This window comes from Falco cherrug, chromosome 9 (assembly GCF_023634085.1).
Source record: "Falco cherrug isolate bFalChe1 chromosome 9, bFalChe1.pri, whole genome shotgun sequence".
NCBI classification, from domain to species: Eukaryota; Metazoa; Chordata; class Aves; order Falconiformes; family Falconidae; genus Falco; species Falco cherrug.
In genome coordinates this window covers 19,216,614-19,243,979 of record NC_073705.1, presented here as the reverse complement: position 1 = coordinate 19,243,979, position 27,366 = coordinate 19,216,614, and the positions used below count along the sequence as shown (strand labels likewise).

At 40.7% G+C, this 27,366-nt stretch overlaps 1 protein-coding gene across 1 annotated transcript; it reads left to right on the top strand.

Annotated features, from left to right (window-relative positions):
• Positions 1-274: 274 nt before the first annotated feature.
• SEC23IP (SEC23 interacting protein) lies at positions 275-27,365 on the top strand. The gene is given in 21 exon segments (XM_055720340.1): positions 275-507; positions 509-593; positions 595-766; positions 4,525-5,054; positions 6,495-6,690; positions 7,182-7,375; positions 7,710-7,799; positions 9,068-9,188; positions 9,498-9,587; positions 10,221-10,362; positions 11,661-11,869; positions 12,550-12,668; positions 13,456-13,626; positions 14,066-14,161; positions 14,343-14,549; positions 15,216-15,371; positions 16,166-16,268; positions 17,625-17,810; positions 19,203-19,365; positions 22,906-23,006; positions 26,298-27,365. Coding segments are annotated over 20 exon segments (3,345 nt in total). The 3' UTR covers positions 22,988-23,006; positions 26,298-27,365.
• The last annotated feature ends 1 nt before the right edge of the window (position 27,366 follows it).

Here is a 27,366-nt window from a genome sequence, read left to right as displayed (position 1 = left end):
ACCCCCCGCCGCCGGCGCGGCCGCGCGCCCCCTCAGAGGCCTGGGGAACGCGGCTCCCGCCCGCTCCCGGCGGGGAAGGAGGAAGCGGCCACTCGCCCTCACCACCATGCCCAGCTCGCCCGGGCACTTCCCCGTCCCCACTTTCCCCGGCCCGGCCCGCCGCCCTCCCGTGAGGGAAAGCCCCGTCCGGCCACCGCACGGTTACGGGCGCCCTCAGGGCGGGCGGGTGGCTGCTGAGAGGAGCCCGGCCGCGCCCGGCCCGCGCTTACCGAAGATGCCCTGCACGATGCTGAAGGGGTTGTTGAGCCAGTCGGCCACGCACGGCATGGCGGGGGCGAGCCTCGCCGCAGGGGACGAGGACAGGCGGCCGGCGCCCTGCAGCCGCCAACTCCCGCTCAGCAGCCTAGCACGGGGGCTCCCCACTTCCGCCCTCCTCCTCCTCCTCCTCCTCTTCCTGCGGCAATGGCGGCGCTGCCAGGGCTGGGCCCGCCCTCTCCCCGCTCGTACGCGGGGAGGCCGACAGGGCGTGTCGCCGGCGCCGCCATCTTAGGGGAGGGCAAAGCGGTGAGGGCGGAAAGGGCCGGGCTGCCACGGGGGAAGGGACGTGGCCGGGGTGCAGCCATGGCGGCGGCGAAGCCGGGGGCTACCGGTGGCAGCACCAACTTGCTCTTCTCTTCCTCCGCTACCGAGTTCAACTTCACCGTGCCCTTCATCCCGGTCAGCCAAGCCCCAGCTATCCCGCCAAGCCCCGCTCTCCTGGCAGCCGGTAGGCACGGCGGGGGGCGCCGAGGGGCGCCCTTGGGGAGGCAGGAGGGCGCGGAGCCCAGTTTGGCCGAGCCGAGCTGGGGAGCTTCTCCGGGCCGGGGCAGCGGGCCGCGGGGCCGGTGGGACCTCTGGGGGGCTGAGCCGGGGCGTGGCGAAGGTGCTGCGGGTGCGGCCGGGGTCTGGGCCGCTACGTGCCGGTGCGACTCTCCATCCCCCGCAGGCTCTGGGCCGGGCCGCGCTGCCCGCCGCCGGGCACTGGTGCTGCGGGAGGCCCGGCCGCTCGGGAGGCCTGCGGGCCGCTTCCCGGCGTGTGCGCAATGCTTACGGCTTCGGGGTCTAGCTCTGTGTCTGAGGAGGGGGGAGTGATTATCGTGCTTTCGGTTCATTGCTTAGCGTATTTGATTCGGCAGTTAAACTTTCCTTTCAGGTACTTAGTGTTTTCACTTTTTTTTTAAACTCCTCTTCCATGTTATCTTCTGTTTCGCTTGTGTGAAAATAGCGTGTTAAGCAGGTATCTTAAATTTTCTTGTCTAAGTAAACTGTGGTTTTAACATACTTTCATTCTAAAGCCATAATGGTTGCAGGTACATGCATGTGCAGCTTAAAATCTGATGCTCAAACAATTTCAGATAGAGCACTTCCAGCAAAATCCATTCGTTTCAGTCTGAGATTAAAGCCCTGAATATTAGAAGTACATCTAGAAATCAGATATTTTAAGCTTTACTGCATTTGTGCATGTTGAGTCCCAAATCCAACACTGTTGTATTTCTGAGCTGACAATTGTCAGCTAAGAGAAGTGTTAATATAGCTGGAAATTGGTGGAGTACCTCTCTGTAAGTTTAATAAAGTGTTTGCCAAGTATGGCTCTGAAATGTTTCTTTAGATCGATTGCCTGTCTTTGGGGGGAGGGTTAAAAGCATTAGAATAATATTTATATTTACTTGAGGTATCTAGGTAGCTGATACATTTACTATTTCCATTGTGCAATCCTTACTGTTTTTCTTTCTTGAGAATCTATGTTGGTTTTCATTTTTTTAAAAAAGTAACTTTTAAGTGCTAGCCTGGCTAGTAGCTTAGCACAGATGGCTGCCATGCGGCAATTTCCTGAAGGCTTCAAAGCTAGCCAGGGAGAAAATCTGCTGGGATTTCATTGATATGGTGAACAATATACTCTTCATCTCACTCAAGATTTGATTGGATGAAGATTCATACTTTTGCAATTGGAGTGAATTTCAGTGCCGAAGGTTGTGCCACATTCCATGTCTGTCCAAGTAAGGCCCATGTCCTGTTCAGTGTTCCATTTCTGTGGCCCATTGAACTCACCATTTGTCCAGCCAGCTGTCATAGGGATCTGGCTGGGTAGGACCGTTTTTGTTCGGGAATCAAAGTCGGAAACAAGAAGGAAGAAGCTCTTGAGTTTGAATTTTAAATTGTCTAAAATGTAATAGGAATTCATCTCGGGAATTGTTTGACATCTGACAGCCAACACTAGGAAGCTGCGTGCAGCCATAAATTTCTTGTATCTCCAAGAGAAAGTAGCAAGTGTTTTGTGCTTTGCAGTTTGATGATAGAAGGTACGTTCTGTGGCTCAGGTGTGGGTGAGGTAACAGATATGCTTACTGTAGATAGAGCGGGGTGTTCCCAATGAGGAAGTGGACTAATGTCACTTGTGGTTGTCAGGTGACAATCTGTGAGTGACAAGATTCCGCCTTACATAAGGAGAGATGTACAGGAGGCTGTCACACAGTCACTTTTGAAAAATACTGTTTTGTATGTGGGAAGAGTACTACCTTTGTATGTCAAAGCTGCAGACTCACGATATTTTTGAATCTGTATGAAGTACTTGTTTTTCTGCCGGTCTGTGCTTATGTTTGAACATAGTTTTTGCAGAATTAGGAAAAGGCAAATTAGAAAGTAATGTATGTGCTGGAGAAGTGTGTGTGTGTGTGTATGGCTGTATAATTTTTGTTTTGGCAGAACCCTTGTCAACCTTGTTTTGCAAGGAAAGATACAGTTAGACTAAATCTTTGAAACGCAGTTGAAATTGGAGAATAGTAGGTGTTTTGTGAACATGCAGTTGGTAAAGACCTTGAAAGCTCTTCAGCATGTTGTGATGTGTTTATTGTGATCAGATGGTGGTGGGGTGAATTGCTTGCTCTGCTACCAGGAAAGCTGAGAATTGACAGTGTGGTATGCAGTATGCTTCTCTCTATTCTATAATGGTTATGAAATGTGAAAGGAAGAACAATTTTACTGTTTAGAAGTTCAGACCTTTTATTTAGTATAAATGGCTATTGTGCTTGTAGTTGGGAGATAACCTGTAGGCCTGACTTCACAGTGGTTGCTTACAAATGACTTTAGTATTCTCCACGCGTTGGTTAACATGCATAAATTTTGGATTTTTTTTCCTCAAAGTGGGATGAAATGCTATAGGTGAAAGTAAGAGAAATTGATAAATACAGGTGATGCCTCAAATTGACACTGTCTGAAAATAATTGCTAAATGAGAGATGGTTAAAATAGTCATGGCAGCTGCTGCTTTTATGATTAATTAATTAGAACAGTAGCTTCCTAGGGAGATTGCTCTGTAGATTCCCCTGTGCTCCCTTGATGCTCTATATTAGTTATGTTGGCTGTGGATAGAGACATTTGTTAACGGCTGCTTGTAGCTGCAGAGGTGCTTGATCTCTCTCTTTGGCTGGGGACTAAGTAGGAGAAAAGCAATGATAGCTCTCTGGATTCTTCCCCGTGGTTTGGGGATTATTTGATTGCCAGAATAGATAACAATACACTTAGGACTTCTGCAAATTGCACTGGCTGCTTGCAAGGTGCTGTTCCCTTAGCAGGCAGACAGTGATGCTCAGAGCATCACAGGTTTAGCTGAGTTTACTGTTAGACTTATGATGATGACAAACAACTTTTTTTCCACTTGTTACTAGGTCACTGCAAAGCAGAAAGCTCTGATTGCCCAGGACCTGGTTTATATATTTTCTCAATGTGAAGAGGCAGTCATGGCCTTGTACCTTTCTAAGCCCTCTCCTAGAGTTATGCAGAATGGGGAATTATTTTTCCTCACCAGACATTTAGCTCTTGTGCCAGTCTAGAATCGGATTTTTAGAGAGAACTGGAGTAAGTCCTGCTCGCCAGATGACTTGGAGTGATGAATTATGGCTGCCTTGCAAATCAATTGAGAAACCTTGTGAGGGCTCCGCTGAAGGAGCGGGCGAGAATGGTTTGGTTAAGTAGTAGGTTTGGCCTATTTGGGAATGTCCTTAAGCTCTGCTTTTGAATTTGATCTTGGAAGTATAAAAATTAGAGCGTAAACCCATATGCTTAGGAACCCTGTTTCATGGTGAAAGGAAATAAACCAAGGCTGTTCTTGCATTCAGTGGGCATAAGGGAAACTGGAAGGGATTTTAGTGCCTTGGAAGCAGGGATCTTTGCCAGGCTGGCTTGGGAGCGTCCTGATGTCAGTCATACTTCAGTCTAACGTCAGATTTTTAATTTTTGTTGCTTTATTTGTGTAAACTGAGTAACTTTTATGGTCTGTTTAAAATGGTCTTGAAGACTCTCTATCTTTTTGTTTCATTTTGTGATGTGTTTAATCATCAAGGATACGTAAGCTTTGTAATCCTTTCGGCTTTATGGGAGCCAGCAGGGTTTTGATAATGGCTGATAGTGTTACAGAACGTTTTGACTACACAGACTTCACTGGTTTGAACCTCTCACAGTATCAGTAGTGATCTCTTTGTTTTTGCAGATGATTCTGCAGATGTTGGTGAAGAGGACAGCTTCTTGGGTCAGACTTCTGCCAGCCCCAATCCACCACAGACTTTCAACTATTTCTCTCAAGTACCTAGTAGCAGTGATCCATTTGGAAGTATTGGGCAGCCACCCTTAACAACTGTTGCACCACCAGTTGGAGCATCACCGTTCTCCAGGCCTCCAACTTCCCTTCCACTTGTATCTGGGTCACAGGATGGGCAAAATGCCTTTTCACCACATATTCCTAAGTCGCAGTCCTCTTACAGTGCACCACCTACTTCACAGGTGGGAATCACGGCTTATCAGACTCCTCAGCAGAGTTCTCCACCACCTGCAAATGTGTCTACTCTTCCCCAGGGAACATCTCAGCAGGGGTATAACCCTTATCGGCACACCACACTGAGCAGCAGAGCTAACCCGTACCTTACTCCACCACAGCTGCAACAGAGCCATGTGCCTGCTCATCCCCCATCCTCTGTACCACCTGTCCAGATGTATCAGACACCTCCAGGGTCGTTGACACAGGTATGTAAATCATTCCCAATGTCCCGATACCAGAATAAAATGATTTAAGTCGCTTTCCTCTTTGAATTGCATGTTGTATCTTCTGAAGATTTTTCTTCTCCCACCACAAAACCCCAGGAAAAGACTTGAACCATTTCTGATAGCAAAATCTTTTCACTAGAACTAGCCTAGAGCTGTTGCATTGGGAAAACTTTCTGATCTTTGAAGTGAGTGTACCCTGAGGCTGTAGCTACCTGAGCCTCTGGTGTCAGAAACAAAACCAGGTTGTAAACTTCTGTTGCTCTCTTCTGTCTCTTGCCGAGTTTGCTGCCATTTCAGCTGTGCTGCTGCATTGTTTCTGCCTCTGCTATAAATTGGGTCATTCAGCTGATTGCAAGATATGGGCTAAAGATCTCTTTTCAAGCTGATTTTGCTGGTGAAGCCAGCACTTTTTGAAATTATCATCTAAGTCACATTAAATTGTCAGCAAACCCTTTGAAACATGTCAGCTGAGGATTTTGTGTGATATAAACCATTAATCTCTGTTCTTTTTACCTTCACAGCAGCATTATTACAGTGTGAACGGGTTAGTAAATAACCTGATAAATTTTCCTTGAAAACAACAAAAATGGTTTTTATTTTCTCTGAGCTATTGCTATGTTGCTGCTGTTGTGAATAAAGAATAGAAAGATTATATAATGACAAAAAACCATAGGAAAGGCAGTAGAACCTAAACAATCTGGCTTATATATTAAAGAATTTCAGCATTTCTGTTTGCTTGATTTTATATATTGTACAATATATTAGTTTTTTTCTTTTTTTAAATGTATTGACCAAAGCAGTTGCTGCTGCTGACATAACTTGCTTTTAGTTGTGCTGGGGTCTTTGTATAATCTGCATGAAATCAGCTTTAGGTAGGCTATAGTCCCTTTCAAAATCTATTACTTTTCTTACATCACTGAGGCTACATTTGCATTTGAAATCTGCCTGTCCTGATAACTTTGCAGGAAGACAGCTATTACTGAAGTGGCCACTTGTTGAAATTGACAATCTTTGTGCAAAAATGTAATTATGTCTAAATGAATAATGAGAAGAATGAGTTTTTATTTTCATGCCAGATTTGGTGGCTGTAAGAAATAAACTCAGCCTGTGTTTTGAAAATTTCAGAGAATATTTTAAATCTTACTGGTTTTAGATAGTCAATGTCTTAGACCATAACGTTTTTTACCAGTACTTGTAGGAATGAAATTCGCATCCTGTCTCAAATTGAAAAGGTATAAGTTTTCTAAAACATGATGAAGTGGACAACTTACCTTTCATTCTAGAAATGTTATAGGCAATGTTCTTGAGGAGGTAAAAATGTTAAGAATTAAGGCTCAGAGTGTTCTCTTGGAGCAAAACATAGATCAGTTCTGTAAAAACTACGTGAGACTGAGGTAATGAGCCTGCATGTGTTTTCAGTTTCCACAGCCTCAGTCACAGGTCCGAGCTCCCAGGCCTGCAGGCCCACTGGTCCAGGCACCTCCAGTTTTGCTGCAGAACCAATATGAACCAGTTCAGCCGCACTGGTTCTACTGTAAGGAGGTGGAGGACAAGCCAGTATGGATGCCGTTCAGCATTCTGGATTCTGCAAAACTAGAGGAAGTCTATAATTCTGGTAAGTTGTATCTTACTCAGAGGTAAACAGAAGGACTAGAAAGAAGATACTAGAGTAATGCCTCTCACTTATGAGCGTGTGGTATGGCAGTAATAAGTAATGTTAAAATATATCTTGAAGATTTACTTTGTGCCACTTCATTTATTTCACTTACATTGTCTGCTGTTTGATGCTGTCAGTGTTAAAATGTACCATCGCATTTTCACATAGAACTTCTAGTTATCTGTGTCTTAGTTGCCTTTTTGTTAAACTCTGTCAGCTCTGGAACAAGTATTCATATTTGAAAGTTGTTCAAAGCTTTTTTTTGTTGTGTACAGAGTATGCGGAAGCATTTTAGAAGCAACAGAATGCTTGCGTGATATTATGAAGCTTCTCTTCCACGGTAGAACTGTCTGTCTTGGCCTAATAGTCATCACGGAAGTGACAGGGGCTGGGGCAAGAGAGAATTGTATGTGTTGGTATTGTAACCGAGTGTGACTTTTGTGTCGTAGTCCAGCCTGATCCTGAGAGTGTGGTTCTAAGCACTGATGGGGGACGCTATGATGTATACCTGTATGACAGAATAAGGAAAGCTGTTTACTGGGAAGAAGAGCCTTCTGAAGTGAGACGGTGCATGTGGTTTTATAAGGGAGACAAGGATAGCCGGTTTGTGCCTTACACTGAGGACTTTAGTGATAAGCTAGAGGTTAGTATTACGTTTACATAAACTTCAAAGAACTCTCAAGTTCTTCGTGTGTGTGTGACCTTGGAAATACTTCTTTGTGTTTCATTAAAATGATTTCCAGAGTGTGCTTTCTGGAATTCAAGTCAGCAAATCCTGAAAGGGGAGTGGCTTGAAGGCCACTCATGCATAGGTCCTGCACCACTGTGACCTAAAATCAACTTGTGTAGTGCTTCACATGACACTTCTGTATAAGTTATGTAAATTATAACCTTAATATTACAGGTGATGCACAAGGCCAAAAAATAGTTTGCCTGAGAAGGCATGCTGATTTTCTGTAACTTCTTCACTGTTTCAGGCAGAATATAAAAGGGCTGTAACTACAAATCAGTGGCATCGGCGACTTGAATTCCCAAATGGGGAGACAATTGTTATGCATAATCCCAAGGTAATAATTTTGGCAATTGGTTCTCACAGAATTCATTAAGGGTGAATGAGCAGATGGATGGAAGCATAAATTGAATGCAGTCTAGGAGTCTTGCTTTAAATGTACTTGTTGATTGTTTTGGATGTGTCTGCATTAAAGATGATAAAGTTTATAGAACACTGAACTCCTGCTTGCTTCAATGTGCTGTCACGTGATTAAAAAGCAATGCTTTCTGAAACCAAAGAAGAAGGGTTTGCATAGTAAATATTTCAGCTAAGTGTAACTGGTAGTGAGTGGGAGGCAATTTGATTTAGTTTAACCTCAGACAGTCTGTGCCAAATGGAAGGTAATTTAAACTAAGACCTTTCATGTGGAGAAGAGCATTAATCTAACTATAAGGTAATTAGTTTGTGTATTTAAGCTATAAGAAGTCTTCCACTGCAACTATTTTTAGGCCATAGTTAAGTATAGCTAAAAAAGCTTTAGTTACTCTAAATACTCTGTTAACAGTCTGTTGTGATTAAAACATGGACTTCAGCCTTATTGACTAATGCTGTTAATTATTCACTTATCACAGATGCAGTAATTAATAAATAAAATAATCCAAGAGCCAGAAAGGATCATGGTTGCTCCTACTCTAAGCACTTCTTAATGCTGGTGAAGGAGTTCTGTCCAGTAAAAAGCTGGAGAAGGCATGCTTAAATCACTTGGCGTCATAAATATGAGTTGAGACTATAGAGTCAGTGTCAGTCTTGTAAACAGCTGTACCGCTGAACTTGCTTTCTAGGGTTTCTGGGCTACTTTGAATGTCATTGTCCTTCCCTGAAAAGCACTGCTCCCCCCCCTGATAGAATAATTGTAGACAGGGGTAGCATTCAGTTTCCTCATATAAACAGTAATCTGCTGGGGAAGAGTGGATACTGGGGTCTAGGAAAGAGGAACTTGAATAATACTTGTCTGAGGAGTTAAAAGTGATAAGAATTACTGAGTAGGCCAGATTCTTCAACTAGTAGTTGCTTTTGTTCAAGATGTCTGGTTGCTTTTCACGCTAATGAGAATCATCTGCATTATTTTGGAGTCTAGTTTTAGTGAAGCTGTCACTAGGGGAGAGCCCTAGGGTTTTCTAAGGCTGTTTTTTTGCGTATGTGCTAACTGAAGGAAACAGTTGAGTCTCAGATGCAAGGTAAAGCGGTCAAACAAGGAGTATGTTATACATGCGATGCTTTTAGATTAACGATATGGATCATAAGGGTTTTTGTGTTTATAATTGTCCAATGTATTTTTTTCAGGTCATAGTTCAGTTCCAACCTTCTGCCACACCAGATGAATGGGGCACCAGTCAAGATGGTCAGACAAGACCAAGGGTTGTAAAACGTGGAATTGATGATGACCATGATGAAATTCCTGATGGTATGTGGTTACTGTACATGGGTCTGCACCTTGAGCATTTGCTTCGGTTCTGTGCAAAAGTTGGATGATAGTGGATGGAGTGGCAATGCACTGTTGATTTCATCTAAGGTGTCTGAAAGAGGTTAGCTGTTTGGGGCTTTTTTTATATCAAAGGGGTCCTGTGGGCTATATTCTCTCCTGAACCATGTTATGTAATAGGCTTTATAAAACAAGTATATCTTAAAGTTGCTTGACTCTAAACCTCACCACCGCAGTACATATTGATACTCTGATATTTTTATCCACCCTCCCCCTCTTCTTTTTCTACAGGAGAAATGTCCCAAATTGACCATCTGGTCTTTATGGTTCATGGCATAGGTCCCGTATGTGACTTGAGATTTAGAAGCATTGTTGAATGTGGTAAATTTTCATTTGTTTAATTAACAGTTGTATTCTTAACTGTTTAAATGTCAGTCTCTATCATATTCAGATAAGCATTTCTTTTTTTTCTTTTTTTAAAAAAAGTCTCTAATGTTAAGAAGTTCAATTTCTGGTAGAATTTTTCCTAAAAGCTGAATCTGTGTTTTGTCAGACTTACAGCTTTAACTGTTATTAGTTAGTCCTCAATATCAGACTTGCAGAATGCTGTGGGTTTTGTGGTGTGGTTGTCTTTTGTGGTGCGGCTGTATGTGTTGTGTGGTGTGTGTGTGTGGTGGTGTTTGTGTGGGGTGTGGTTTTGTTTGCTTTTATCTTTTTGGTTTTTTTTTTAAATACACTCCAGTCCAACAGAGTAAATTAATAAGGCCATGTCTGGTCATGGAGTAAAAATGCATTCACTGTGAGAGAAACAGAAGCTTGCTAGGAAATAAACTTTTTTAAAAATATGTTTTCTTATGGTTAGAGGAGTAATAAATGAAAAGATTTTTCCACTTTGCAGTTTCCTTCGTTTGTATTTTGACTATGTCTGAAATTGGAGTGGGAGGAAAAAAAAAATTGTAATTGTGTATTACGTGAGTACTGCTAGTATTGAATTTCCATTACTTTTCTCTGCAGTTGATGATTTTAGGACTGTTTCTCTGAAGCTGTTGCAAACTCACTTTAAGAAATCTTTAGAGGAACGTAAAGTGAGCAGGGTGGAATTCCTCCCAGTTCACTGGCACAGTTCTCTGCACGGAGATGCAACAGGTGTAGACAGGTGAGTATATTGTTTAATGTTGAGAACTTTATACAAGCTACATCTTAACAGTTTTTGTAGAGTGGATAAAAGGAGCAGTTAATGTGCTCTTTAGGCTAGATAAATGTATGACTGGGTTACAAAAGATAATTGGGGTTTTTTTGTTAACGTTTTGAGGAATATAGGGGAAGCTGGAAAAGCATGTGGAGTATTTTTTTGTTGTTGTTGTTGTTTTCATGACACTGAGTGACGGGATACATATCCACACATGATTTTTCAGTACTGCATTGATACAGGATGATGAGTGAGTATGTAGAGACAGCAATTTTAAGTATGAGGTGGTGAGCATGGAGATGTATTGTCCAGCAACAGGTGTGTAGTTTAGAATGGAGTTTCTCCTGTACCTTCCTGCAGTCCGATTGAGTGTCCCACTGGGAGACATCAGTGTCTTCTTTCTGAGAAAGGCACTGAGCCCTCTCTCCAGTCCTAGAGTAGTACTTGAATTACCATTAGGCAGTTGAGCTAAGATTTTTTTTAATTTTTTTTTATTTGAAACAAAGTATCTGCATTTGGGTAGGAGTGTTAAGGCATTTTAAGATCTATTTTAAGATCACTTCTTGGTGCCTATCCCTTTGCTGTCACTTGACATTTCAAGCTGTTTTCTCTTGCTCAAAGATGGGGAAGTAGAAATTGTGAGGGTAGCAACCTGTACCGCTTATCTAGCTCAGTCAAGTCATATTGCTTTCCTAGACTCTTTGTCTTTTATTTGCATTTGAATGCTGCATTATCATGAGGAAGGATCCTTATTCTGTTAATCAAACCAGGCAATGCTAACTAAGGCAGTCTCAGTTCTCTGGCAATTCAGTTGCAGCTGTCTTAATTTCAGGCAGGCGGATGGTGATGCCAAGCTTTTTCTTCAAAAAGAGAGTATTACGTTGCCCGTTACCTCAAATTCACCTTCAATTTTTATATGCAAGTTCTTTTTCTCTTCCACTTCGACCAATCTGCTCATGGAACTTCCCTGTTACTATATGAGAGCAGTGTTGGAACAGAGGAGAGATCATTTCAGGCATCCCTTCAGCCTGGAGAGAAAAAGAGGAGTTGTATCTCTCTGGTACATACAACCAGCAGATCATGCTCATGTATGAATATGCAACAAGGCCAAAAGGCTGTATGTTCATTTTTTTAATGGGTGTAGAGACCATATCTGTAGTATTTACATTGCAGTTCTACTACTACCTGTTATTTCAAAAGTTAAGAAACTTCTTACCTGCATTTCTTTAAAGGCATTCATGCTTCTAATGATTTTGTGTTACTAGGAACATAAAAAAGATCACTTTGCCGAGCATTGGACGTCTGCGCCACTTCACCAACGAAACGCTCCTTGACATACTGTTTTACAATAGCCCCACCTACTGTCAGACGATTGTGGATAAAGTGGGGATGGAAATGAATCGGTTGTATGCACTGTTCATGAGTCGCAACCCAGACTTCAAAGGAGGAGTCTCTGTGGCTGGGCACAGTTTAGGTAATCATCTTACAAACTGATTTGGGATAAAACCAGTGTTTGTACGCTTAGGGAAATGGGACCTTCTTTAAGAAGCATAATTAGCTGGTAGGGTGTGGCTGTCTTTCAAAATATAGTTGACTAAAAGTCAAATAGCTCTCAATAGCTAAGTTTATCAAGCTCCAAGAGAAGAGTAGTACTTCGTGAATGTGTGGATTTCCCTCTACCCCCCCACCCCCCCTTTAGTTTCCTTCATGAAAACTTACTGTCTAATTTGTGTTTACAAGTTGACAGGTTATCTTGTATCCTGTTAGGTTGGTAACCTCTGTGTCTCAGAACCATCACTTAGCAAAAGGAAGATAATTTTTTGGAACACAAGATAAGTGTTATAACATACAACATACTGGTTTAGGCTGGAACTTTTCCTCCGGTTTGGCAAGCAGCCTAAGACACTTAAGGAAAGACAGTTTAATTGTGGCAACTACAGAAATCATGAGTGGGGTTAAAAAAAAAAAAAAGTTTGGCTTTTGCTGAGAATGATTGTGTTCAAGGTAATATATGGGCATTTTAGTTTCAATTCAACCATCTTTTTTTGATCAATCTGTATGTTGATATTAGTATTGCGTATAAATCTTGCTTGGGATTTAGGGACAGGAAAATCTGATATTCTTCCCAAGGCAACCTTTAATTCCTGTTTTCAGGTTCCTTAATTCTATTTGACATATTGTCTAACCAGAAGGACTTGGCTTCATCAGTAAATACGGGACCATTCTCTGCTGTTAATGGGACTGTAAAGGATATGGCTGTTCATGATAAACAGGTAATTTGCATGCTGGTCTTTCCAGGCAAATAGATCGGATATTTTCAGCAGCTTTTCCTTAAGTTTTCAGGATTTATTAGCTGAAACACAGCTGTGGGTCCTGATAGTACATTTTAACGTGTTAATGGAAATGTGCAGTTTTGTAAATATTGTCAGTTCTCAGGACAAACTGTTTGCTTCTCTCTCAAATTCCAGGTAGGTCAGTAATGGGATTTGATTGTGAACGTTAGCTTTGACCCTTACGGACATGTAACTTGGTCTTAACAGTATCTGAATGGTAGGGGGTATGTGTAAGAGGGAAAGAATCTGTCTGTCTTCAGGCTAGAAACGGTGACCAGTTTGATGAGTAAAAGGAAGTATTCCTGAGTGTTGAAAAGCTCAAGAAACCTTTTGCATCTCTTAATTTTTAAATATATATGTTGTTGGCCTATTACTAGTGGAAAGTCTGTCAGTGGTCCTCAAACTATGGCCCGCAGGCTGGATACGGCCCCCAGGGTCCTCAGTCCAGCCCCTGGTATTTACAGAACGCCCCTGCCCCGCCGGGGGTTGGCAGGGGAAACCAAGCAGCCGCAGATGATTGCCTGCCACTTCATCCGCGCGCCGGCCCCCTGTTTAAAAAGTTTGAGGACCCCTGGTCTGTGTCCTGCTGTACTAAAAATGGGCATAAATTTACAAAGCTTACATAATAATGTTTTTAAGAGAAAGCAATTAAACTTGCTTTTATATGCTGCATGTTGGTTTTTCACCGTTAGATTATGTGATTCTGTTTCTATGCTGTTCTGTTAAGATGACTGAAGATACGAGTTCCTTGGGCTCCTCAATTACTACTTCTGGTGATGACCTTTGTGAGCCTGAAGTAGATGATGATGTTCCTACTTTGCAGAAGACTCTGGAAATGCTTAGTTTGTCCGAGTATGCAAGCACATTTGAGAAGGAGCGAATTGACATGGAGTCTCTGGTACAATAATATTCACTTGACTTATGGGGATTCCCCAGGGTATGGAGGCTTATGGTTTGGGTTTGGTTTTTTTGGGGGGTTGGGTTTTTTTCTTTTTTTTTCCTTTGAGTTTAGTGAGTGTACCATGAAGCATGAAAGCAGTTGCAAAGGCAAGAAAATGCCTGTCATGAAGACTAAATGTTACATGACTTTTTTTGGGGTGTGGGTGTGTTTTGTTTTGTTGTGGTTTGGTTTTTTTTTTTTTTTTTGTTCCCACAGTGCATGCACCCTCAGTTATGGTAAGGCACTTTGTATCATATCTTCTTAAATTTTTTGTAACTTTAGCTTTGTAAAATGTCTTACCTAATTCTTAATCATTGCCAATAAAAGATTGTATATGTTACTAGAGAAGCTACGAAGTATACTTTGGTGTGTGTGTTATTTTGTTTTTGTTTTTTAGCTCATGTGTACAGTTGATGACCTGAAGGAAATGGGGATACCTCTTGGACCAAGAAAGAAAATAGCTAATTTTGTAAAAGATAGAGCAGCCAAGCAGGTAAATACATCTTTCAGGAATGAAATAAAAAGTTGTTAAGTAAATGTATCTGATTTCCTTACTGTGGAGTAACCTTTATTCTTGAATGCACTTGTCAAAGTTCTTTTAATGTATCCATGATGTTAACAACTGTGAAATAAACTTTTTTTTTTCCCCCCGATTTTGAAATTTTTCTCAAAAGGAACAAAAGAAAACAGTAGCAGAGAAGAAAGCAGTGCTAACTGCCACACTCCAAACTCAAGAAGATGCTCAGAAAGCAAAAGAGACAGTTAGTTCTGTCTCCCCTTCAGAGTCTGGTCAGCAGCAGTCAAAGAGGAAGCTTCCAGTTGGTGCATCTGTTTCTTCTGTGAACATTGACTATGAGTATTTTGAAATTGGAACTGGCCAGGTGAGAATACATAACTTAAATGGTTCATTTGGAACAATGCTGTCGTTTTGCTTGGTTTTATTTTTTTTTAAATGTTGATTACAAATTGACTTTGTACAACAATCAAGGGAAGTAGCACAGAAGTTACGTCTATGTAGAACTTCACCCTTTTGGCAGGAGGGAGGGCTGGCAGAGTGGGTTAGATTACTGAAAAGCAAAACTTATTATAACAAGGATGCTACTACAAATCATTTTTTACCTTTCATCAGTGAGTGAGCTGTAAACACTGTTCTGTTCCAGAAGCAGAACTATGTGAATGCCATAATATTGAATGGTTCTGTGGCACTACAGTTAACATGGTAGCCTAAATTGATCCATTTCTGTTATGTTTAAGTTTTGCTTCAAGCTTAACTTAAAACCCAAACCTCAAAGAGTTCCTGGTTTAAATGTATGTTTGTTTGTTTTTTTAGTTTTTCATACTTCTAAATTTTTCTTTAAAATTTTTTTAGTATTTTTAGTATTAATATGTGCTAGTACTATGGTGTTATGGAAGAGGGGAATGCAGCTGAAGCTTCCTGGAAGTACTGTAAGCATGTGGTTGATTTAATACACAACTTGTTTTTCCTTCCTAGCTTAGCATTATATTAACTAACCTGAGAGATGATGTATCTGACTTCTGTCTGGCAGGTTTCTGTGGTTTACAGTGCATTGGACTTTGAACCAGATATTTTCTTTGCTCTTGGTTCTCCTATTGGTGTGTTCCTTACTGTGAGAGGTGTGGAGAAGATTGATGAAAACTACAGGCTTCCTACCTGTAAGGGGTTCTTCAATATCTATCATCCAGTGAGTAAGCACTACTTTTGAGACTTGATTTTAGTTGATGCAGATGACGACAATGCAGAATATTATGTTCTAAACTGAGTGTTCCACCTCCTGTTCCCCTACGTACGTCTCCCAAAACACCTTTGTTTAAAAAAAAAACAAAAAACAAACCCTAACTGAAATACATGTTTCAAGTACTTGTGATCTTTACTGCAAAAGTGAGGTAGAGCTGGCTGTAGGTTCCATACCGAGCATTCTAGGTATGGGCTGGCTTGACGATATTTGCCCTGTTCGTTTTCAGAGCTTAAAGAACTTTTGGGTGAGTTTGTGTTGGGTTTTTTTGATATTCCCCCCCCCCCCTCCCCCATTAATTTCAAGCCACTCTTGTAGATTTTTATAGAGTGTATATAAGCTGTTTACAGGACTTTCCTGAGTTTCCAGTTTAGATTTTGGGATGCATAGGAATCCTTACAGGCTTTGCAGTGCATCCACTACACTTGTACTCTCCCCATTTTGTTTAACAATTACAGTGACATGTTGGTAGAGGTCATTGGAGTGCAAGAAAATCTTGCTGCTCTCACGGTTGTGTTTCTTATTTAGAATCTGTGTGTAGGAGAACAAGACCAAGGTAGTTAATGAACTTACCTAATTTTGCATTAAACTAAATGGTCATGGTCTGAGTTTCTGTAAACTTAAATAGAACAGAATTAAAAAAATGTTCCCTATTAATCATAAGTGGGGATTTTTTTAACTGAAATGTGATAATCAGAATAATTTCTAAGATAACTAAATGTCAACGTATTGTTTCTTAACAGCTTGATCCAGTAGCTTACAGGTTAGAGCCAATGATCATTGAAGACACGGATTTAAAACCAGTTCTCATTCCGCATCATAAAGGCAGAAAAAGACTTCATCTGGGTAAAAAGAAAACTTATTTCATATATGGATCTCATTCCTAATTTACTCAATTGATGCATTAGGATGCTGTAAAGTTTCAAGAAACTAGAGAATATTCCTGGATATCTGACTCCATGTTTTTCCTAAACATCAGAGGGCATTCCTCCCAGCCCCATAAGCTGGGCATTTGCAATTGCATTCACATGTACTAATCCTAATTTGTCTAGATTTGAGCTTCTAATTATCAAAGTTCCATTTAACAATTGCTGTACATCACCTGTTCACCTTAATTTCTAGGATGAAGTGAAACAAAGTAAATGTACTGATTTCTTTTATCTTGTCCCCAGTGACCACCATGAAGTGTTTAACCATTATCTGTTCAGTATTGGAAATGTTGAGGAAAAAGGTGGTTCCACAGCCACTGTTGGGCATTGTTGCTCACAAGTACACATGAGATTAATGTGCTATACTTAAATCTGCATATTTGATAAGGAGAGTCAGTTTTGCTGTTCAGTTGACAGTATTACTCTTGTACAAAAGTTCACAGAGCCCTCCTGAAAGCCTGTTTTCAGGCACTTGGATGGAGTAATTCTGCAGCATCTGTAGTTTGGAATGTTATGTTATAACGAGTCTGCTTTCCTAGACTAGACAAAGTACTTGTTAAGGAATATTTTAGGTTACAACTCTCAAAAAGTGTATATAGTAAAGGAGAAAAATATGGTCTGTTGCTCTTGATTAGTTTTCCTTTGCAGGTGAATGTTCCATGGAATAGCCATAAGCCTGGATCTAACAGACCCATGTGGTTCTAACCAGTTGTTAAGAGCTCTCCTTCATTCCAAGTTTCTCCACCAGTATTGAATGGCAGCTTGGTTACCAGTGACACAGTTACTGAGCTGTAGCAGAATTACAGGCTGGAGTTGTCTGAGAGAGCTTCTTGAAATTCACTGCTACTGCAGGAGACATGAGCAGCTCTTCTGGTCTCTTCTGCTGTGCTGGAGTTTGAAACTAGTCTTGCTGTACTTCTCCTTTAGTGTAGGGTGTTAAGAGTGATTGTGGGTGGTGGTGGTGTTGAGGAATTGGCTGGTGTAGCTATTTTTGTGGATGCTTCTGGATTTGGAGGTGGTTGGACTGTGTCATATGCTAGTAGGTTTTAACTCATTGACTCTTTCAGAGAGAAATCAACTCTGTATTAATTACATTTCACCTGATCTTTTTGAATAGAATAGAAAACCAAAAAAACACACATTCGTGACATAGCAGACCTGTTTCTCCTAACAGTTGGGATATTTGTTGAGCACTGTTTCATCATTCTGGTTTTAGTTTATCATTTTAAATTCCTCTACTATGACATGTTCCTTTTTTTTTTTTTTTCCTTAGAGTTGAAAGACTCTCTCTCTCGAATGGGATCTGATCTGAAACAGGGTTTTATTAGCTCTTTGAAGAGTGCATGGCAGACCCTTAACGAATTTGCACGTGCTCATACATCTTCAACTCAGCTACAAGCAGAACTGGAGAAAGTAGCTAACCAAATTAAAGAGGAAGAAGAAAAGCAAGTGGTAGAAGGTTTGTGGACTTTTTTTTTTTTTGTAACTTACTGATCTCAGATTAGTAGAAACTTGAGTATACTAATGGTTGCTTGCATTTGCTTTTCCTGACACTGTTAAGGAGGCCTCTGTGCTGGATGCCAGGTGCTTACAGAAGCGGTTCTGTCAGTGCCTTCCGCAGTGGGGCAAGGGAGGGGAAATACAACAAAAAGCTTGTGGTCGATATAAGGACAGGGAGGTCACTTACCAACTACCCTCCCAGGCAACACAGACTCAACTAGGGGAAATTAGTTTAATTTATTACCAATCAAATCAGAGTAGATAATGAGAAATCAAACTAAACCTTACCGTGCCTCCCCCCCGCGCGGCCCTGGGTGCCTGCAGCACCGTCCCTCACTGCTCTCACTCCTCTCTCCACTGCTATTGTTCCACAGCAGACTTCCACACATCCCCACCCCCTTTCTTAAATATGTTATCCCAGAGGTGCTGCCGCTGTGGCCCATGGGCTTGGCCTTGGCTAGTGGCAGGTCCATCTCGGAGCCAGCTGCCACGGGCTCTGCTGGACATGGGGGAAGCTTCTAGCAGCTTCTCCCAGAAGCTGCCCCTGTAGTCGCCCTGCTACCAAAATCTTGCTGTGCAAACCCAATACAGGAGTATTAACATTAAATGCAAGATCTGCTTCTGTGGGGTTTTGTGTTTTAGGAAAGGAAAAGTTAACAGCTTTTATTAAAGGATATTTTAGGCTTGAGTTTGTATAACCTTTCAGCTTTGTGTTGGAAGGGTATATTGCCAGCTCAGTTATTTCCTTTCCTCTCAGGGCAAACTCATACAAATAAATATTTGTGAGATTTATTCAGTAGTAGTTTGAGTTTTTTGGGTGAGCTAAGACACATTTAAGTATGTGCCCTAATAGAAAAAATGCTGTTGAGAAAAATAAAAGTTGGATATAAATATTACCTCTAATGATACCAAGGGCAAGCTTCTTGGCAGTGAATTATCTGTTGGTGTTTAGTAGTGCTGGCTTTAGCTATACTTACAGAGACAAAACATTCCTCCCAGTTTAAATAGGGGGTAGTGACTGACTGTATGCAAGGGGGCTGTAAAAATACATTTTTTCGGGTTATTTGCTTTGTGGAAGACTGGATCTGTCTATGCATAAACAGTGGGGCTTGTTTTTAAAATTGCTCAGCTACTACTTTGTGAGCTATTCTTCAAGCAAACTCTGTTTAAACTGTTAGGAAAGAAATAAGCCTATAGTTCCAGTCATCTTTCTGAATTATGCAGTAGTGTCAGTTGAGGCCTTGCTGCAAGCACCTGGAGACTATAGCAGGGAAAACCGGTGATATTTCTTGATTATAGTCAAGCAGGCCGTGCTTGAAAATGATTTAAGATTTAAACTCTTCAATTTTAGCTGAAAAGATCACTGAAAGTCCAGACCCTCCAAAAGATGAGGATTTTTTAGTGAAGGTTGGAATGCTAAATGGAGGACGTCGTATTGATTATGTTCTACAAGAAAAACCAATAGAAAGCTTCAATGAATATCTTTTCGCTTTACAGAGTCATTTGTGCTACTGGTAAGAGGAAATACTCTATAAATACTGCTTTCCTGATGTAACTATATGTCCTGAAGTGGTAAACGAATCATTACTAACATTTATATTAGTCCTATTGCCTGTTGTTTATCTGTGACCAATATAATAGCTAGAATGTTTCCTGCCTCACGTGTTTTATAAGGAAAAGTCAGGTGATCTCTGTCAAAAATCACACCCTAGTGTTTCCCTTCAAGTACGTTTTGACAAAAATAACTGAGTTTATATACACAGATCTATTTTTTTCAGGCTACTGATTTGAGAAGTTAAACATTGCCAAAGGACCAACCAATTACAAAGCTACCAGAACAGTAGTTGCTGCAGTGGTTGATGGATATGCATATCACTTAAGAGACCTGAGTTTTCTGGTTCTTTGTAATCTTTTGAAGCATTTGGAAAAGATGACTGTTGAGTTGGATGCAAGATCCTCACCACTTAATGGCTTCTCATTTGAAAAGATGTTGCCTTCCCACACAAGCATACTGTAAAGACAAATTTGTTACACTCTAGAAGCTCAAGTGTTACATAATTGAGATGGTTTGAATATTAAGGTAAACAGGACATAATGACTGCCCAGGAACGTCAGTCTCTGGCTGTTGTATCTAGATGTCACTACTAGCTAAGCTAATTTCAAAACAAAATTCTGTGGTAGCATGAAGTAAACAAATCTATTGTCCTGTTTACTGTAAAGACATTGCATACTAGTCTCTTAAACTTTGACACACACACAGCTTTAGCTACAATTATTTGCAGAATAGGAGAGCTCTGTGAACATTTTGACACCTGTAGTTTTTCAAATAAAACTATTCATGAAGCAGTTGTATTAGACTACAGTGTGTAGTAAAACTTTATTACCTCTTCATTTTGGAATGACATTGCTGGATATTGATGCTCTGCTCTCAAGCATTAACAAAAAAAAAAAGGAAGAAAAAAGGCACAGTGGAACTTCCTGTAGATCTGGATGGTTATGGTTCACCGTGCTCATATGCAGAACAATTTTTAGAACAAGAAGCAGAGTTCAGTGTCATCATATAGTGAGAGCTATAGTACACCATTGCCTTATCTGGATTTACTACGTTTTTTAAAAAAGTACTTACATGTTTTAGATGGAGATATAATTCCATTTATAGGAATAGCAGTAACTATTGATCGGTTGTATTTGCCCTTATTAGTTGCTCTCTTTTTCTTTTTTTCGGTATGTCATTGTATAAGTTTTATTACTGTCATGAAATTAAGTGCATATTAAAATACACAAGATATGGAATGGTAGAGCAAAGAATGTGTAAACTGTATTTGGCAAAATGACAACACACCTTATATTTATATATAAATAATGTACACACCTCCAACATAAGGACATGGACCTGTTGGAACAAGTCCAGGGGAGGCCACGAAGATGACCGGAGGGCTGGAGCCCCTCTCCTACCAGGACAGGCTGGGAGAGCTGGGGTTGCTCAGCGCGGAGAAGAGAAGGCTCCGGGGAGACCTTAGGGCAGCTCCCAGCACCTAAAGGGGCCGACAGGAAAGCCGGGGAGGGGCTTGTTACAAGGATGTGTGGCAACAAGACAAGGGGGAATGGCTTTAAGCTGAAAGAGGGGACATTGAGATTAGATACTAGGGAGAAATTCTTCCCCCTGAGGGTGGTGAGGCGCTGGCACAGGCTGCCCAGAGAGGTGGTACGTGCCCCATCCCTGGGGGTGCTCAAGGCTGGGCTGGATGGGGCTGGGGGCAACTGGTCCGGTGGCAGGTGTCCCTGCCTGTGGTGGGGGGCTGGAACTGGGTGATCTTTAAGGTCCCTTCCAACCCAAACCGTTCTGTCGTTCTATGATAGACAAGCTGGGTGTCAGTTGCTGAGCTGTGCAGAACAGTCTGGGCGGGGGAGGCACGACTAGTCTTGTTTTGAGTTTAGCAGGTGCCGGGCAAGTGGTGCTCTACGCTGCTTTTGAAGGTTTTGATTTTCAATACCTAATAATTTTCAGAAGAAGGCATTTTTCCAGCGTATTAAAATACGGAATTGAAAGCATTACCTGAAGGATCGTATAACGTCGATATTGCTTACGTTGTTTAAGATCAGTAGCTGCCAGGCAAGGGATTATCCAGGCTGCAGTGCTGGCTGTGCCCGCGCGGCCGAGCCTGAGCCCTGGCAGGGCTCCCCGAGCGCTCGGTGGCCCAGGGTGCCAGTGCTGCTGTGCAGGTGGAAGGGGAGCCACAGGGAGTTCTTCTCCAGAAGGGGCAGCTGATCGTGCCCAGGTTTTTAAAAACTTTTTACCCATAGCTTTCTTTTTTTGTCATTCAAGGAAGATAAGCACGATGCTTATGCTTAATGATCTAAATGTGAGAATGTGGGTTTGTTGGGTTTTTTTTGGAGGGGGGTGGTGGGGAAAGCCTTAAATGAAACGCGTTGTGTGTTAGAGAGAATATAGGAGCTTCCGTGTTGATCCTTCTGCTTGCTTGTTTGCTTGGGCGTTTAGTAGTGGAGGCCATCGAAAAATGTGGTCGCTATCTCTAAGCTCAATTGTGGAATGTCTCTGTGGTATCTTAGCTTGCACATTTCAGTCTGTACTCGTGTTCTGTGGATGCTGTTCCTCACGTTTAAAGGATCACAGTTCTGACCATCTAAATCTCCTTTACTGTCTCCTATGGCATTTCTTTTAAAAAGCACAGGAGCTACCCTTATCCAACAATTCCAGATTTGGAACTTTGTTACAATTCACCTGTTTAACTTTGTTATTTTTACAGTGGTTGTTTGTTTGATACATTTTGGTATTGTTTGTTTGTATTTAAATAACGTTTTATAGATGAATAAGAAAATTAAGTATGTCCATGTTAAATTTACATTCAGATAGCCTAAATCTTTGATTTCAGAAAGAGGAGGGAAAACAGCAATTTGGTGGAATCATGGCACTTCGATTATATTAATACCAGAATTATCTGAGAACTTCCTTACTTCCTAGTGGTAAGGAAGAGAGGAATGCTATGGGTGTTTAATACAGTTTGTTTACAAGAAAGCGCCAGCTGCTTAGGAGAGAAGAATTAGAATATTGCTGATAAACCTTGCAAGGCTAATTAACATTGAGCTAATAGATGTAGCGGAGCAAGTAAGGGAAGAAAGCCTTGACAAGCAGAATGTTTTCCGTGCTGAATATAATCAGGAGCTCTCTGCAGACAAAAAGTGACAGATTATTTGAGGAGATTTAAGCTAAATGAATAATGTCAAAGTGTATAGAAAAGGGGAGTTTGAGTTGCCATGTAGTAAGGTGGGGAGGAAAAGGCAGTAGAAAAAGGTAAATGCATAAGCTAGGGCTGTGAGCAGAGATAATGCAAAACTGATGAATTGTAACTTGAAGTTAGTAGAGGTAAGGCTGTGCGCCTGAAAGATTAAGTACTGGGACAATTGGTTCTGTGAACTTTTTAAGAGAGCTGGAATGGGACGAAGTGTGACTTAAAACAATTAGAACATGGACCATACTAAAATAATGCTTTTTAATTATGATTTTGAAATTATGTTTTTAACATTTTTCATAGGGGATCTGAAGACACTGCCTTGCTGTTTCTCAAAGAAATTTACAGGACTATGAATATCAATCCTGAGCAGCCACAGCATTGATGTATAGAAACATGAATTTGTAAGTTGATTCTAACATAACTTACGTACTTATATCAAGTTCAGCTGCAACTTAGATGCCTTTACTTTCCTCTCTTCCTCTGAAGTTTAAATTGTGGAGCAGGCAGCCGCAAAGTGGCAGTTTGATTGCAAAACCAATTTCTAGACTTAAAAGCAGTGGAAGTCATCAAGTTCTTCTCCACTTTGTTCCCAAAAGATATCTGATGTTAGAGTTTTTGGTATGGGGTAATAATTGTCAGTGCAAATATGTAAAAATGACTCTATCATGTTTCTCCCCTGGTTCAGTTGTTCAGTGAATGTTCAAGTGTAGGAAAACTTAGTGATACTGGATATGATGAAACTTCATTTACAGTACAGTAGATAAAGAACATGAACAGTGTTCCCCTGTTGTAATGTCCATGTTGTTGTATTGTTTGACCAATTGTGCACGTGTATGCCAGGGAAGAAGTTTATTGTCTTCTAAGAAGGTGTTAAACATTGGTATTGATTAATTACTAAATAAAACCTCTCTATATGCCAGTATTTTATCATCTTTGTATAGCTTAAGAATTTCAGTAGAACAAATGAAACGGTATATCATGGAGGTTGGTTCACTTTGAAAAGAAATTAAATACATAATATAATTGAGTATCTTAAATATGAAATATACTTGCAGTTATTTTTATTTTAAGATAAGTATTTCCTAACTGAGGATCTGTATTGTACCACTGGATGTTGTAGAAGAGACTGTATTCTCTTTTGAGAGGCAAGGAGGAAGAAATATGCATCTTGCCTTTTTGGAATCGTTCATCAGGGTAGTTTCTCATATATTTCTCCATTTTTCAGAAGAACTCGTAGTGTCAAGGTACATAAATACCCAGTATGAAGAGAAATACTTGACATTTCAGAGGAATATTCTCGATATCTTTAGCTGCTACTGTAAAGTTTTAGTAGTCTTTTGTAACAGAATGCTTCTGAATGCAGTGGATAGCATCTTTTTTAAAAATGAAATGTCGTATTTGATCAAACGCCTTTTTTTCTGTGGGTTTTTTTGGTGGTTTTTTTTAGCATGGCCAAATAATAGGAAAAAGGCACTGTTTGGCTGCATGTCTCTGACAGTGGTGTATCAGTTACCACGATGGCTTATGCAGAGTCTCGAGTCATAGGTGCAGATTTTTTTTCCTCTGCTTTTATTTCTTTATGACTGCTTAGAGTGAAATTGTATGAAGCTTATGGCTACAGAAGTAACTCACAATCTCATTGTGGGGGGAACAGGATGTGATAATTTATAACCACAAAGTGGGTTTGTTGCTTAGCTTCAGCAGATGCTGGGATAACTATATTTTTTATTGAGAACTACACAGTCGTAGGACGTTTTAGCAGGATGTCATGCAACAAAGCATAGTCAAGGGAGTCTATGTGATTGTAATACCGTTCGGATTTGCTCAGAACTCCTCTCGGCACCTGAGTGACCGACAGCATTTGAGCCTAGGATCCAGATCCCAGAGGCTTAAGTGGGAGGGCAGTTAAGGCCCACTGAGATGCACTTAATGACAAGTGGTATTTTGGGAAGGCTGCGCACTACAAGACCAGGATCCTTTTTACATGAGAAGAAATGTCCCTACATATGCTGTGTAAAATATTGCCACGTAAGTCTCACAGCAGGGAAAAGGAAAAGTCTTTCCCAGTGTTAGACAGCAGTCAGGTAGGGTTGCCATGTGGATTTTTTCTTTTTCTTCTTTTTTTCAAGACCTTCAAATGTGAAGGGTGGCAGTGTGATGGTAACGGATTATCCAGCAGCGCCTATGACAGAAACATCCACTTACCTGTCCAGAGTAGATTATCTGAAGAAACAACCTCTGTTTGTGGGTTGCTCAAAGGAAAGAGTAAATGCCAAAGGTGTAGCTCTGGTGTCCTCTTTATACTTTCCATGTTAGTTGATTTGAATGCTGAGACCTCACCACTTCCTGCTTTGATGTGCGAAGCTATCTCTTGCTGTCCAGTTCAGTTTCATGGTACCTGCTGTCAGCACAGGGAAAGAGACCGGCTCTAGCGGCCTGCTTGCCTCTGCTCAGGAGTGTTGATTTTGTGGGGCTGTTGGCCAGTGCAGATCCCTTTAACTTCGTGGTAATTTTGGAGTGGATAAAAAATTCAGCAGAGGCAAACTAAGGGAGGAACTAGATGCTTGGTTTTATCTCTGCTCTGAACCAGCTGATTGTTTGGCCAACTCCCTCAGACAGAAAACAGTGTTCTTAAAACAAGCAGAAGAGCACAGGTGGCCCCTGTGCTTCATCATACGGGGGATGAATTTTTGAAAGCAAAGAGGGTCCATTGACACGTGGCATCTGCTGCATAGCGTGTTTGTGTAGTGTTCTGTCTTGGGAGGTTTTTCTTGACATCTACTGGTAACTTACTCTTAACTAAATCAAGTCAGTAGTGTTAACTGTCTTGGTTAAAATTACATACGAGAAGAATTCGTTGCACTTAAAATTGGTGAGTAGCTACCAGAACCTGTTTATTTCTACTCACTGATAAAATAGTACAAATGGTATTAAAACCTCCTGAGTTCGACTTCTGTTTTGTATGAGTGACTTGATTTAGCTCTTCTAGATAACCTTGAAGCTGTTCTTTGTGAAACAGTAATACAGGGTTTCATGTAAACAATGTACAACAGTGCTTGGGACAATTTTAACACAGAAATGGAAAAATTCATTTCCTGTATCGATTTTTTTTTTTTTTTAAATGACTCTTGCAAATAAGAATTTTTTCCTTTTTTAGTAAAGCGTAGCCACCTCTAGCATCTTATTCTTTTTATTAGATTGGCAGGAGTATCTTTCACTGTGTTGGTTAGAAGATTTTAAGTCACTATGCACTCTGTTATTCTTACTTTACAGCTCTGTTTAGAGGGGCCTGGTGGCGGGAGGAGAATGTACCAGCATATTAAACCAGCATATTAAACCTCGGATATATAGACTATTGCTGCTTTATTTTATTTATCTCTGTTTAGTGTAGGATAATGTATTACCATAAGTTAAAGAATCAGTAGCTAATTAAAATGTATAGTGAATGACATCCTATGAGCAGTTGTGAGCTCCTTTTGCTTGTACTTGTCAATTTGTGTCCACAAAGAATATATTTCAGGAGCTTAATGTATTAAAAAAATTATAAAAAAATGTGTATGGATGTTTAGATCTATTTGAGTCCTCTTGAAACTGAATGTTGGCATATTTAATTTTGTTTTCTACTCTTAAGAATAGAAAACTTGATATATTTTGTATTTCCCATGTGTACATATTCTGTTTTCTCTGTACAGCCATACCTGTTGCTCCGACAGACCTGGTGAAAAACGCTTTGAAGAACATCTAGTATTTTCATAGTTACAGATGACAGGATAAGCATTAGACTTGTTTTATGTCAGTCCAGAACTTGCTCAGATTCTGCCTTCTTGTGTCACTTCAAGCAAACTTAAATTTTCAGATGATCAGCACGGTCATTCAAGAGATGGATGGAATGACACAGTCATGATCTTAAAACAGTTTTAATTGTACAGTTGCCACATATAAAGTGGTCGCCGAAGAAGTGGGGTTTTTTGGTATGCAAATCGTTACTTCTTTCCTTCAACTATCCTGTCCCAGCTGGCTGTCAAACACGCTTTGCCTGTCAAGGCAGCATATTCTTATTAAAAAGGACTTGTTGAGAAACAGCAATAATCTGCTTTTCTTGACATGTTCGTTGGTCCACCTTTTAAACATAAAATGTGAACTGTTTTTATAACCATCTTTAATGCAGATCACACAAAACAGTTCCTATGTACTAAAAACTAGCAACCAGAATAATTTTCTTACTATTGTAAGTGTGATGGAGATTATTTTGTAAAGACCTTTTTAAGCCTCTGTTAAGAGTTTTTATTATGGAGTTTTTTGAAGTAAAAATGAACCTTTGACTTTGAAACTGTTAGAAGTTTGTTATAGCTAATTCAGTGTTCACATTTCCTGAAATGAAGAACAATTCAAAATAACATTTTGGTCTGGAAATTAAGGTAATTTTAGCGAAACTAGGCTGCAGTTGTGAGAACTAAAATATTTACCTTGACCTTGCAGTTTAGTATCTCAAAGCAGTTGATGTAAATAGAGGAATCTGAAGCTTATGGGTGCTGGATGATAACCTAGTTCCAGATCTGCGATCCAGACTCCATTTTCGTGTAATGAAGTTGAGATGAGTTGGGTAGTATGAAATCCTTTGAATTCATGTCTCTGAATACTGAGCTTCTGTGGCTTTCCTCTGGCTTACATACAAATTGTGACTTTTCTTAATATTAGTGACTTAACCTTACTACTGACTGTTCGCCTCTATTATTGCAGTAAATGAATTTTGAAATGCAG